The sequence below is a fragment of the Macadamia integrifolia genome, chromosome 11 (genome assembly GCF_013358625.1).
Source record: "Macadamia integrifolia cultivar HAES 741 chromosome 11, SCU_Mint_v3, whole genome shotgun sequence".
NCBI classification, from domain to species: Eukaryota; Viridiplantae; Streptophyta; class Magnoliopsida; order Proteales; family Proteaceae; genus Macadamia; species Macadamia integrifolia.
In genome coordinates, this window is record NC_056567.1 from 26,696,570 (window position 1) to 26,710,588 (window position 14,019).

Below are 14,019 nucleotides of genomic sequence, written 5' to 3' on the forward strand. Positions count from 1 at the left end.
CCCCCCCCCCCCCCCCTTTTTTAATCACCTTCTCTCCAACCATCCTGCTCAACCTTCCTCCAAACCCCCATCCGCTACTACAACTGAACTGGGAACGAGTTTGTAGGCGAGAAGAAAAGATTTTATTTCGGTTTCGGATTTTCCCCCCTTTTTAACCTCACATAAACCGTAGCCTTACCCTACTTCAATTCAGTTTGAGTAATGAGTACCTCACGCTTTCAATGTCGATACCAATAAATACACCTTCCTTTCTTCCAAGTTCCCACCACACACACCAGAGGAGAGAGAAGAAGAAGAAGAAATTTTTTCTGGTTTTCTTCGCTTTGCGGTCTTCAATTGTGTCACGGAGTGGTGATCGTTAGGTAGACGAGCATCGAAGTAAAGGGTGAAGTTTAGTTGGAGGAGTAATAAGAATGAAAGAGGTTATATGGAGCAGCTATTGAGGGGTTAGACATGACGGGTCCATTGCTCGTCGACATTACCACCAAATCTTTCTGCGATGATGATGATGAATACATACATATCATGATATGATATGAAACAAAAGGAAGCAAATGAACAATAAAATTCATAAACACAATCGCCGTCTCTATGATCACAATCGCAGTGGCGAACCATTTCGTAGTTAGTAGCCTCCTGCACACTCCTCTTTTTTCTCTTGACCACCGTTCTTATGGTAGCCTGACAATTTTTCCTTCATCTTCTCGAAGATTCCCTTTTTCTATTTGGGCACATTCAGTAACTAGGAAGGTACAGGCGTAGTGGCGGTGGCCTCTTCAGGTTTCTTGTGCTGCCTCACAGAAGTGTCTTGCATTTCTTTATATAACAGTAAAAGGGTGGCAAGAAGAACCAGGGGGATGGGGCGTGTAGGCGCACATTGCAGGTCGGGTGGCATGAAGGAGGAGGAGGAGGTCCTGGTGGGGGTAAAATTGTCAAAAAAAAGGCCTTTAGTTGGAGGAGTACTGTTTTGGGTAGTTTTGTAACCCCAAACCTGATTTTATGTATTTTTGTTAACTTAAACATAAGTTGGGTAATTTTGTAGGAGGAAACCCAAAAATGGGTAATCACGTAATTTTCCCAAAATAATTTGAATGATGGAATCCTAAGATAAGATCCTTTTCCTTTAAAAAAAAGGTTAACAACGTGAGTAATGATACAACTCTATTTTTTGCCATGGAAATTGATCTAAACTCTGTACTTTCCTCTCATAATCTTCCTTCATTAAAAATAGGGTTGTTTCAATGTCTTCTACTGACTTGATCATCTCTCACCTTAAATCTTATCCATGAGTCCTGCTCTTCCCTATAATCATTGGTTTTTCTCTCTATTTGTGAGCATGTGAAATGAGCTACACCCAAACCAAACCGATAGTAACTCGATACTAAAAAACAAACCGAAACCAAACCAAACCAAAATCGAAACCGACCGAAAACCAAAATTTCTTAATGGTTTGGTTTCGGATTCACACATTCTTGAACCAAAACCGATTTAAACCAACAAAAACCAACCAATTGACATCCCTAGTTCTAGCGGGCTTCTTAAGTGAGTGGCCTACACCGTGAATGCCCGTTTTATAAACGGGCTGGGCTACAGATTATTAAACGGGCCGGTTCAGGTTGAGCCTTAAGCGAGTCAGGCTCATGATTGACACCCCTAGTCCACATCATGTGTTATACAAGCCACATAGTCTTTACCTATTGAGCTAAGACGACCAAATGGTAAAACTATTTTCCCCCTTTTCTTTACATATGTTATATTTGTGTCTTCTGTCATATATTGATATGAAATTTATATATAATAGCAATAATGAAGAATTGGACTAAAATTTGGCCTATCCAATTTCTAGGAGATGTGATGATACTAAACAATTAAAAAGTCTCTCTTATAACCAAATTGACAACCTTGCTTACTGCAAATTTATGGATTAGGGGTGGACAAGGGCTGGCCATAGTCTTAATATCTTCCCCCACCTAGTTCAACCCTAAGCCCAGTAGGGTTGGGCTTGAGTGTAAACCCAGTATGATTAGGTTGGGCATAGGTTGAAATCGTGCAACCACCGTCTACATTGGAATAGAAAAGATTAACACCCTTAGGTTGAGCCCGATCCCAATATTAGATCAAGTCATTTTTGACTTAATCTTGGGCCCATGGGTTCTTGTATCAATATTCGATCAATGGTATCAGTTGATCTGGGGAGATTATTATTTACAGTGAGTGTGGCAGTGCGATGAGCATGGGATGGCTGAGAACATTTGGACATGCGTCCCAATGTCCTCTCGACCATCCGATGCTCATCGCACCACCACACTCACTGCAAAATATGTTTTTGCATTGCTCAATATTAATATAGATCATGCGAAACAAGGGAAAAACAGATGAGCGATCAAATAATCCGACTCATAAAGGTAACAATCCCCACACATAAATCCATGCTTAGACTATCGCATCAAAATCATCTGCAGTGAGACGATGAGGTACAATGACCATCTAACGACTAGAAAGCATGATCAGCCATTGAAGGTTTACCACACACCTCATCGCTAGCTACCACCTAGTGTGACAGGAAGTTCGATGAAAGGAAAACCGGAGGCGGTATTATTCGAGGAGGTTTGATGGTTTCACAAAACTTGGGATTTGAGAAAACCCAAGCTCCCAACTTGCGGCAGCTTCCATGGTTTTATTTATTTATTTATTTTTATTCCTTCCTATAGCCATAGGCCCTCAACCCAGTTTTAGGAAGTTTCTCTTTTATCCTTTTTTATTTCCTCCTTCCTTACTCTTGCATAGGAAAAAGATTAATTATCGATTTTAATCCCTATTTAAGCCCAATCAAACTTCGTCATAACATCTGACTTGACACTGCAAATTAGTGAGCTTTCCTTTCATCAAACCTTCATTCCGCACAGTTTTTCAGTCAGATTGAATATCCCATTTCGAGAAATCTCTGATAATTTGATAAAAACGAAAAGGAGGCAAAGATAAGTAATAATGCCCGGATTTGCAAATTCGAGTCAGCCTTCAAAGCAATGCAGAGAAGCAATTTAGGGGAGTCCGCCAAGTCCAACCAAATTATGAGGCGATTCTCCGGAGGTGCGAGCCAACAAGAGATGAGGAATAGCAGCGACGAGATGATGAGAAGACGAGAAAAAGAGAAGGCTGAGACTCTCGAGCACTTAATTTTTCTGGGGTCCCAAGTAATCAATCTGACCTTGCTTCTGGACGATTCAAATTAATATCATGTAATGAGTGTTGTACTAGAGTTGTGTCTTAATGGTTCCACATCCTATTTAGATGAGTTCAAAGGGTTACAGTTTCTGTAAATACTAGTTTCTGGTTTGGTAAAAGCATTAGTAACAACAAGGAAGTAGTGATTGAAGACATTGGCAAGTAATTTTCTGCTCCATTAATGAAACCCTTCATCTATTGCCTGCGATATAGAAAGGGCTTCCCTTTTTTTTATGAATAAATGCCAAGTTTCAGGTTCAGGAAGCAAACAAAACCTTCTCTCTTCAAATCAATTTTACCGTTCATTCATTCTTTCCTCTTAAACTCTCAGTCATTCCTCTTCAACCCTTCAGTGACAGACAAATCATTTTTTTCCTTCTTGACCTTTAGATTGCTTCGCAGAATCGGGTAAAGCATCCCAATAATGGAAGCTCCAAAGTCCTAAGAGACTTGCATCTCTGTAAGGACACAGAACTCAGGTAATTTAGATCCAAGGTCTATTTCAAAAATTGGTAACTGATTTAGTGCCAAAAAGAGAATGATTAGCCACCATCAAAGAGTAATGAATTCTTAGGATCTTCTCCGACTCAGAACAGATTCTAGGACAGAAATGGTTCCACAAAATGAAATCGGAAACCAAAAAAACAGAGGCCTAACAAATTAGTTCAAACCTCTTCATTCAAAGCGTTAGAATTGGGGGAAAATAAAAATCAGGGCGAGATAAGATTTAAAGGTATACAACAAAATTCGATTCATTTCACAAACATTATGTAGTATTGTATTTACAATTTTGAAACTTTATACTCAGAATACCTTCAGCGGCACCTGCATATCAACAAGGGTTTATGATCTCACACCCTTCAAGGAACAAGACTATTAAGATGCCTTCAATTGGGAACCCAATAGCTGAGGTACATAACTTTCCTGATCGACTCCTCCACCTGCTTCAATTTCTCGTCACCAACCTTGTTAGTTTTCACCATTGACGAAGTCGATGAAGAAGAAGAAGAAGTCTTTTTAGCCTGTGAAATGGATCTGGTATTACCCTTAGCGTGCTGATGCAGAGACCTGAAGAGATAATTCCATCTACAGATGCCTTGATCTTTCAAAACCTCCACAGCTCCAACGCTCGCAGCCACGATCCAAGCTTTGCTTGCCGAACTCATCTCTCTTTCGTAATCCTAACTTTGGAACGATAGTAATTTGTGAATTGAACTCTGATCTATATATATATATATATATATAGAGGGTTGAGCGTGGAAAAGTAAAACCAAACATGGGATTTTCCTTGGGAGGCAAGCAATAGAAATATTTAGTCGAAACAAAGGACTGATTTGTCTTTTCGTCATTTGCTTTTTCAATCCCAATTTTCCAACTTAACCGCGTCAATTTCCGTTTCTTTATTTTTTATTTTTTATTCATAAAAATTTTTCTTTACTCAAATTTATATATCCGTCACGTTTTTTATTTTCTTCATTTTAGACCAAAATGATCATACCCTTTGATGGTATGGATTATGGAATGCATGAAACTCAGTTCCAAGTTTATGTGGTTCGGTTTTGGGATGATTCATGATTTCAGTAGCAAATTGACGGAAAAAAATTTGTTGTTGTCTGGGTTAAAGGTAAATAGCTGCAATCCCATGGTAGTAGCCAAAAGAATTGAATCTCGGGGGCAAGTTTGAAAATACTCACCTTGGATGAATTTTTCCACCCTTACCTTTGAGATTCTATTCCCCTTACTGGTACCATGGGTTACAGCTACTTGACTGGTACCATGGGTTGTACCCTTATTTTCTGTTAGATCTGACGATCTTATTACCAATTTTTTTACTTGAACGGTGATCCCAAGTTGTGACTTTAAATTCTATTCTGAACATAACATGTACAATCAACTTAGGATTACAGATTTCTTAAACTGAAAAAGGCAAGAACTAGAACACCATGTAAAAAATAACACCGTTGGGCTTATAGTGAATGGCTTCGCAATTGATGATGCAAATATAGATTTTCTCATTGTCTAGGTACATATGGAAAAACAAGTAATCTTTTTTTTTTTTTTCCGTGGAGTCCACTGATTCTCGTTAAAAGTTATTTTATTCCTTCAACGAAAAATAAATTTTAGAAGCAACTTCATTGCTTTGTAAGCATCTACGAACTAACGAAGAAAATTTATTTACCATTAAAGAAAAAAAGGCCAAACAATTCAATCACATATTCGTAAGCATATGCTTCACATCACATCCAGTGGATATGCTTCACACATGGATAGATAATGTTGTCTTTTTGTTTCTAGAAATATCGAATGCCTCTTTGCGAAGAGAAGACCCCACGCAAGGGAATCACTAGGAGCCCACCAAATAGGGGCCACACTTCTTGGAAAGTGATTAACAACTATTGGTGCATATGCCAAATACCTGGTGCATTTCATGAGATGCATGAAAAGGCACTTACCAAAGCAAAAGAATATGTACATCACTAACCATATATAAGAGTATCTATAAAAAAAAATTAATAATGTATACGTATGGGTGCATGGCATCTAAGTCCAGATCTTTTTCATCTAGATGTACCCTCCACTGGGATTTACACCCCATAGATGGTGTGAAATGGGATTGGAGGCTGCCATCAGATGGCGAGGATCCAAATTCAGATGATTGAGGCTCAAGATGCATCCTGTGAGAGTGTGACTAAGAAGTTTGAAGGAAAGGAATGCAGAGGCAGTAACTATTGGAGGAGGAAATGATTTTGCCAAAACTTTACCCAAGTATCCAACTTGCAGCAGGTTTGAGGAAGCTTGTCTTTTATTTTCCTTTAAGAGAAAAAAAGGCTCATCAATTGTGTGCCAATATGGGACCAATTAATGACATGACGCACATGGGTATAAATAAGGGTGTGTTTTTGAGTTTCTTAAGAGCGAGAACATCATTTCACGGACTTTTGTCTGGATGAATAAAGATGATTAAGGAGTGTTCATTTCCCCCTACATTTTATTTCCTTCTTCCTCTTGCACATGAAAACAATTAAACGGCTCAAGAAACTTCTTTAAGAATTTAAAGAACATTGAATAATCAATTATCAATTTTACCCCTATTGAACTATCAAACTTGTGTAATACTAACATCTACCTCAAACTTGTGTAATACTAACATCTAGCTCGACAATGCATATCAGTGAGCTTTCCTTTTATTGATCAAAAATTTTCTTAGGCTATGTTTGATTGTAAATAACTATGTTTGATTAGAAATAAATTTAAAGAGAAATAAAGTGAAATTTTCAAATTTAAAAAAAAAATAAAAAAATATATTATTAATGTGATCCTATGTTATTGTATAAATTACTTAATATTTTTATCTAATAATGATACATTTTATATGTAATTTTATTTACATTTTAGAGTAAATTTTTTTATATTTTATATAAAATAAATTAAAATATAATAATCAAATATAAAAGTGATATAAACTCCTCCTTAGAAAAAAAAGTCTCTGTTCTACCTAAAAAAAAATGTCTTAGGTAATTAATATCCAAGGTCTATTTCCAGTATTGAAAACAAAAAATTAGTACTAGAAGGAGGATGAATAGCCGCATCCAGATACAGAGAGCCCCTTGACATATTGTAAATTTTTTCCCTGCTGCTAGCTAGATCCTTTGTTTGCATTTTTGAACTTGATGAACCGTTCCTCCTCTTAAAATCCTAAACTAAGATAAGGAATTAATCGAAACCTTAACAAATTGGTCCAAACCTCTTCACGCAACTCCTTAAGAGTGGGGAAAAAAATCACTTTGATTTAAGCTTCTCCATGAAAATGAATTAAGATTTATGCCAGAAGAAACACAAATGATGAACCCAAAAATGGCAGAGACAAAAAAAGGTATGCCACAAAACTTATATTTCATCTCATTCCACAAACAATTTTTGTAGTATAGTATTTACAATTCTACATAAAACGCCTCCGCCGGCACTACCCTGGATACAGGGTTTCAGTTGGGACCCCAGCAGCTCAGGTACATAACTTTTCTGAGCGACTCCTCCGACTGCTTCAATTTCTCGTCACCAACCTTCTTAGCCGTTTTCAAAATTGAAGAAGTCGCCGGAGAAGAAGAAGAAGCCTTTTTAGCTTGTGAGAAGGATCTCATATTACCCTTGGCATGCTGATGCAACGATCTCAACACATAATTCCATCTACAGATGCCTTGATCTTTCAATACCTCCACTGCTCCGACGCTCGCGGCAACGATCCAAGCTCTGCTTACCGAACTCATCTCTGTTTTGTAATCGTAATGTATCTTTCTCTCACTAGAACTCGATTGATGTTTGAATGATAAGTAACTTGTTGATCTGAGCTGCTCTGATTTATATAGAAAGAGGGAGTAGAAGACCAAAGAAGGGGCGTTTTCCTTTAGAGGCGCCTCTGGTTTTCCTCAAACCATGGGACTTGCTTGTGTTTCCAGTCTCTTCTTTGTGGACGAAAATGACCATACACTTTAAATGGATAGTGATGAATATAACTTAGGAGTATTTGGGGATTTTGTGTTTTCATAAGGAAATTCCAGTCATTTCAGTCCTGTATCCAATGGGCGCTTGCTTATAAACTAGTGGGAATTAAACAAACTGGGTTTTCGATCTAGGTTTTCTAGGTGGGTCTTGGTTCTACCACTTGTAAGACTCAGATGGGAGAGAGTGGATTTTGAATTGAGGACATTCTTGTACGTTCCTAATTCATGGATTGGGAATCTATTAAATGAGGAAAGAGCAAGTGGATTTTGAATCCATGGAGCGAGAACGTACACATGAACTTGATCCGCTTTCTCAATAGGATTGTAATGTTGTGGTCCTGGATGGATAAGTCCTAGGATGTCTTGACGTATATAAGTTTCATCCTAATCAAGTTGGTCAGATAACAAAATTAAATATTAAAAAATGTCAATTTTCATGTAGGCAAATTGGACTCGTTTTCAACAATTGATGCTCTACTTAGTGTTCACGAATTCTCCAAGCACGACACATGTTCTCATATGAATGCAGCGATCCACATTCATTCCACCCATATGTGTCCTATATCCTGTTGAAACCGTCTGGAGAGAGAAACTAAACTCGATCCATCATTTTTTTTTTTTTTTTATTAACTAAAGTGTTCGGGCCAGCTTATGCACACCTTGACTAATTCTCGAGGAGACCAGTGCAGTAACCCACCACCATGATCTTCACTTAAATCAAAAATGCACATATGAAGAATTGAACCTGAAACCATGTGCTTTCCACACAATCTCCAATTTGTTCTAACCATCTAGACAACCCACAGCCACAGATGGATCGATCCATCATTCTAAACCGAACTTCATCCTTTGCTCTAGGGAAGGTCTTTGAAGAAGGAAATATGGGAGGAGGAAATGAATTGTCTCCTGCATATGAACCCATACTTGCATTTAATCTACTAGGATTTTCAAGGATTTTCTGTATTATCATACATAACCCAGAAGCCTAGTAACAAATTTATGAAAAGGAATCAGGTCAATACAGCCAATTCGTCTTGGCATCAATATCAGTATCAACGTGGACCAATACCATCATCAATATCTTGAACTAAATCCAAGACTTAACTGCCAAATCAATCTCTCTCTCTCTCTCTCTCTCTCTCTCTTCTCTCTCTCTCTCTCTCTCTCTCTCTCTCTCTCTCTCTCTCTTATGTTTTTCACGATTACATTTATTATGCCACATGGACGAATGAGATATCCATTCCGACCATTGGATAAAGACGATATGGTCTAGATTTGTCAAATATCAAATTTCATAATTTAATAATAAAAGGAAAAAGAACGCTCCATGGCAAAGCCCCCAATAGCTTCTCACATGGAGCAATGAAATGACCACCTCACCCATCCACTTCAATTTGTGTGCTCCCATGGCAGGGGCCAAGCTACCTTTCAGCAAACCCCTTCCCTTCTGGTGATGTCAACCGGTTAGGCCTAACTAGGATTTACCATTATTCCCCCATACATCATGACCACTTGAATAGATAGTCGGACCTACATATGATAGACATGGACACAATTATAATTGATTTTTTAACTTTAATTAGGTTACCAATAATTGGGCAAAATGGGTCTTAATGAGACCACTGATCTATTTATCTCTAAACAAGCCATGCGGCCATGCCTAAAAATGGCTCTAAAGCAAGGCTGCAAGGGGAAATACTAACAAAATGGGCCATAAAGCAGGCACTTAGAAACAACAAAAAAATTAAATAAATAACTATAAGCTCATGTATAAGTGAGAAAGGTTGGTCGGAAAAGGTTTTTTTTTTTTTTTCTAAGTTCCTTATATAGAAGTCAAATAAAATAGCCACAATTCCAATCGAAAGTAATAAGTTTTTTAAAAGTAAAACAATAATGACTTGTTTTAAACATCATAGTGGTTAATAGGATCACTAATAGAACCATCAAGAAGGCTAATATTTTCAGTCAAAAGGATGGAGCAGTCACCTCCAAAAATACGTGTGGACATACGGTCAACCGTGCCTTTTGGGTTTCTGTTTCCCAATAAAAAAAATATAAAAAATATTGTGAAGGACGTACTTCCACATAGGGAGGGAACTGGCATCAGACTGTCTAACTCCTACCAACTATCGAATGCACATGGGAAAGGATCCAGATCATCAATTTCAAAATTTTCAGGCTACCACCACTGTACACATTTTTGTGAAGCTACATGTCCCAGATTGATGAAACTCCCTTAAAAAAAAACCTAAAAATGAATGAATGACTCCTCTCTAAACTGGTTGGGATCATCAAATGCAAATTTTTTAGGCTACAACCACTACACTACACATTTTTTTGAAGCTGTTTGGCCACATATTGATGAGACCCCCTTAAAAAAGGGAAACACAAAAAATGAAGGAATGGCTCCTCTGTAAACTGCTTGGTTAAGAAAAAGAACCATAAATATGAATGGATCATATCTGTTTTGTGATTTTGGAAAATGTCACATTGGATCATGGTTTCAAGAATCAATATCCTATCAGTCGTATCGGTCGTATATATATTGATATCTGATCGATCTGGATTGGTTATCCACACTGTTTCAATAAAAAAAAATGTACTTTTTTTTTTTTAAATTAAGGACAAAAGTGACCAATAACCACCAACCTCATCTAATCCGATACCTAAATAGTTGCATTAGATTGGTTGAATCGATTTTTTAATCCCTATTTAAGCCCCCTATTAAACAAAATTGTTTCAACTTCTAACTTTGACACTGCATATCATATCAGTGAACTTTCCTTATCATCATTCATTCATTCATTCATTCATTCGGCACTGTTCTTCACTGGATCGAATCTCCCATTTCAAAGAAATCTCTGATAATTGATAGAGACGAAAGACAGAGAGAAAGGGATAAAGATTTGCAAATTCGAGTCAGCCTTCAAAGCAACGCTGATAAGCAATTTGGGGGAGTACTCCAGCAAGTCCAACCGAATTAAGCGCTTCTCTGGAGGTGTGAACCAACCAGAGATGAAGAATAGCAGCGACGAGATGATGAGGAGACGAGAAAAAGAGAAGTCTGAGACCCTGGTGTAATGAGTAATCGAATCTCTATTGCTTCTGGAGTTCGTTCTTTGGAATTTAGGAATTTAGTTGAAACAAATATATCATGTAATGAGTGTTCTAGAGCCTATACATCAGTTCGAAGTGTTATTGCTTAATTAAATGAAGCCCAGGCTTGAATTGGCTTTCCTTTTTTTGGAACTTCAGATTCAGGAAGCAAATAAAACATTCTTTCCTTTCAAAAGACTCAAGTTTTGCAAGACCCAATTGTCACTCGTTGGTCATTCCTCTTCAACCCTTATAGTGTGAAGCTTCAGTGACAGATAAAAATCATTCATTTTCACTTCTTGATCTTTAGATTGCTGAACAGAATAGGGTAAAGCATATCCTGTTATGTTTGTCTCAAATTCTTGATCTGTTTCAAATATTGACCCGCTCTGACTTTTTTGATGACAACCCGAATGAGATCTTCTTTTTAAAGTCTGTGATGGTAGAAGAAGGGCTAAGTCGATGCCCCCATAACGCGGCACGACCCTATGGATCGATTCAACTTTGAGGAGTATAAACATGCAAATGCACGTTGGCGAAACATTTTTTTAGTGAGGCTTTAGGTTCTAAAAAATACAAATAATAGTAGGAAATCCTTTGATAGCATTGATTCATATTTCTCAATGATATCCCAAGATCGAAACAATTGGTTGAATCCCATGAAACCATTTCATAGAAGTTCATTGGTCTTTTTCTTTCCTCCAAGATTCCTTGTTTGATCAGCCCCTTAGAGGTAAAGTGCCCATCAAAATCTCTCAATCGATCGATCTTTCATCTTTCTAACGCAAATCAATAGCATTGTTTCACTTCGATCCAGTTATTATTGATCTTCTCGGTCCCTATTCTTTTTCTGCCTTCCCAAAATAAAGAGAGATCTGCTACTTACTTCTCACGGAAACTTCCAACTTATACAATAGTCAATTCGTCAATGTATCTTTCTGATCTCCTTCCCTCCTATTCATCAGATTTTTTTGCTTTGACCAATACAATAGTGGTTGCCAATCTTGAGGTCAAAGTTTCATTTTTTTTGGTAAGGATCTTGAGGTCAAAGTTTAAGAGGAAATAAACACTTATAATAAGAATTAATGGACCCACCTGAAAGTACTAATAGAAGGTAGATTTATTTAGCAGGATGAATGATATGATCACTAAACAATCAAATAGTAAATTAACGAGGAAAAAAAGAATAAAGAAAAACAATTACTTGTATGTGGTAACCCACTTCCAAATCTTTATCTTCCAAACCAGAAGGGGTTAATAATTCATATTTCAATTGGTTTTCAATGTACACGGAAAACACAATTTCAAAAAATAATGGGAAAAAGAGGAAATAAGGGGAAGTCAATAATCAATACCTTTTCAGAACATAGACGGCACTCAATTGGGAACTCGTTGACATTTGCACTCGATTAGAATATTCAAATGGAGCTAGTGTTCCAAAGTTGACGCAGAAGAAGCATTATGTTTGTTATGATTTTTATTCTAGAATAGAGATACGCCTAATGTGGAAGGGAGAGACGGACACCAAAGAAAAAATTAGTGGTGGGAGAAAAATAGTTTGAGAAAAAAAAAAAAAAAAGGAAAGTTTTTTTTATAGAAAGAAAATGGAAACTGGAAAGGAGGAGTTCGAGAAGTAAAAAGAAGTGGAAAAGAGAGGAGGAGAGATCATGGACAACTGGAGAGTTAGGGGGAGACGTTAAGAGGAATGAGTTTAAAAGAAAGTGGGAGGAGTTTGAGAGAAATAAGGAAAATAGAGAAAACTATTTAGAAAAGTGGGGGGAGTTTGAGAGAAATAAGGATAAATAAAAAGAAAATTTACGAAATTGAGATAATGGAGGAAGACGTATGAAATCTACTAAACTAAGGGAAAATAAGAGGAAAATAGAAGAAATTACGATGAAAGAACTAAAGCAAGACCAGTCCATCCCTAGTCCGAAACAGAATTGAAATCAAGTATACTTGGATGAGGAACCAATGGGTATTTGGTTCTTCATCCATGATCCAACCCTTCTGTCTTTGGATTTTCTTTCTCTATTTCCCTCGTTGATCCCTTTTTTGAAGCTCAGATGATAAAGAAGTGAGTTATACAAGTTACAAACCTCAGAACTCATAACTGAACATGCCGTCTACTTAATAAAAGGCTGTCCTTAAATTCTCAATCTCTATTCGAGCTGGCCTTGCTCTTCCCTGTCCAAATAGAATGTCCGAATAATCTATTTAAGCTTGAGATGCAATGGAAGTCGTTTTAATATTATGATTCTATCGAGTTTCAGTCAAAAACCAAAACCTACGTTTGTTTTTCTCTTGTGGGTTTGTAATATAGAATGTTTTTGAAGTGGGTGTTCATCGAGGAGAAGAGGGTTGATGGTGTTTGCTTCATGTGATTGATCAATTTCTTGTTGGGTTTTGGTTGTTGATGAGAATGGTGTCAATTATGTGTCGAAATTTTGATATTAGCGGAGCTGGGTTAGATTTTGTTGCTTCTGGGTGCTCTTCCAGTCGATGGGGAACTTCTTATGTTGGATTCTCCTTCAGTAACTTCACAAAGGAATAACTATGAGTGTTAATAGAGGATTCGGAACTCGGAAATTGATATACAGGAGGTATAAAAGTGTTAGGTGTAGAGGACTTTCAGCTGTGCCATGCTGGTGCTTATGACTTTTGGTTTGTCAATTGTTTTTCTCTAAAATCATTAGTTCACTTCTCGATTAAGTTTATAGGCTTTCTGTGACTGTATTTGGGTTCAAATTTCATATTTTCAGTGGTTGATCAAGATCCCAAATCAAACATTGGATGTCAATCTGAAGCCTACTCCCCCTATTTCAGTTACAAATTTAATGGAAGTGGTTGCTGATGACCTCCTGACTCTGAATAAAAATCTCTTCTCGGTATCATGTATCATGGTATCATCCATCCTTCCCAATGGAGCAAAAAAATCTAGCCAAGAAGACCGGCCAGAATGACGCATGTGTGCATGGGTTAACTAAGAAGGAATGCAGAGTTCATAGTGCTTACCAGAAAATAAGGTGGATGATGAGTTACCAATAGCCACAGGTGTGGAAGAAGCCCCCAAGCCAAGCCTTGAAGAATCTCTTGCCAGTGATGATGTTGATGATGATGATGATATGAAGTTCAAAGGCGGAAGTTAGAGGTCTCAAGAGAGAAATAGAAGGCTTTCGATCTTTGAGCTTCTTAGGAG

The 14,019-nt window shown here is 37.4% G+C and overlaps 2 protein-coding genes across 2 annotated transcripts; both read right to left on the reverse strand.

Moving 5' to 3' along the window:
- Positions 1 to 3,961: 3,961 nt before the first annotated feature.
- LOC122093473 lies at positions 3,962 to 4,441 on the reverse strand. The gene has a single exon (XM_042663820.1). The coding sequence runs from the start codon at positions 4,389 to 4,391 to the stop codon at positions 4,113 to 4,115; it is 279 nt and encodes a 92-aa protein (XP_042519754.1). The 5' UTR covers positions 4,392 to 4,441; the 3' UTR covers positions 3,962 to 4,112.
- Positions 4,442 to 7,069: 2,628 nt separating this feature from the next.
- Positions 7,070 to 7,623, reverse strand: LOC122094213. The gene has a single exon (XM_042664944.1). The coding sequence runs from the start codon at positions 7,488 to 7,490 to the stop codon at positions 7,209 to 7,211; it is 282 nt and encodes a 93-aa protein (XP_042520878.1). The 5' UTR covers positions 7,491 to 7,623; the 3' UTR covers positions 7,070 to 7,208.
- Positions 7,624 to 14,019: the final 6,396 nt, after the last annotated feature.

Excerpts from the sequence above, each read along its gene's own strand:
- LOC122093473 (XM_042663820.1), bottom strand. The coding sequence starts at position 4,391 with ATGAGTTCGGCAAGCAAAGCTTGGATCGTGGCTGCGAGCGTTGGAGCT.
- LOC122094213 (XM_042664944.1), bottom strand. The coding sequence starts at position 7,490 with ATGAGTTCGGTAAGCAGAGCTTGGATCGTTGCCGCGAGCGTCGGAGCA.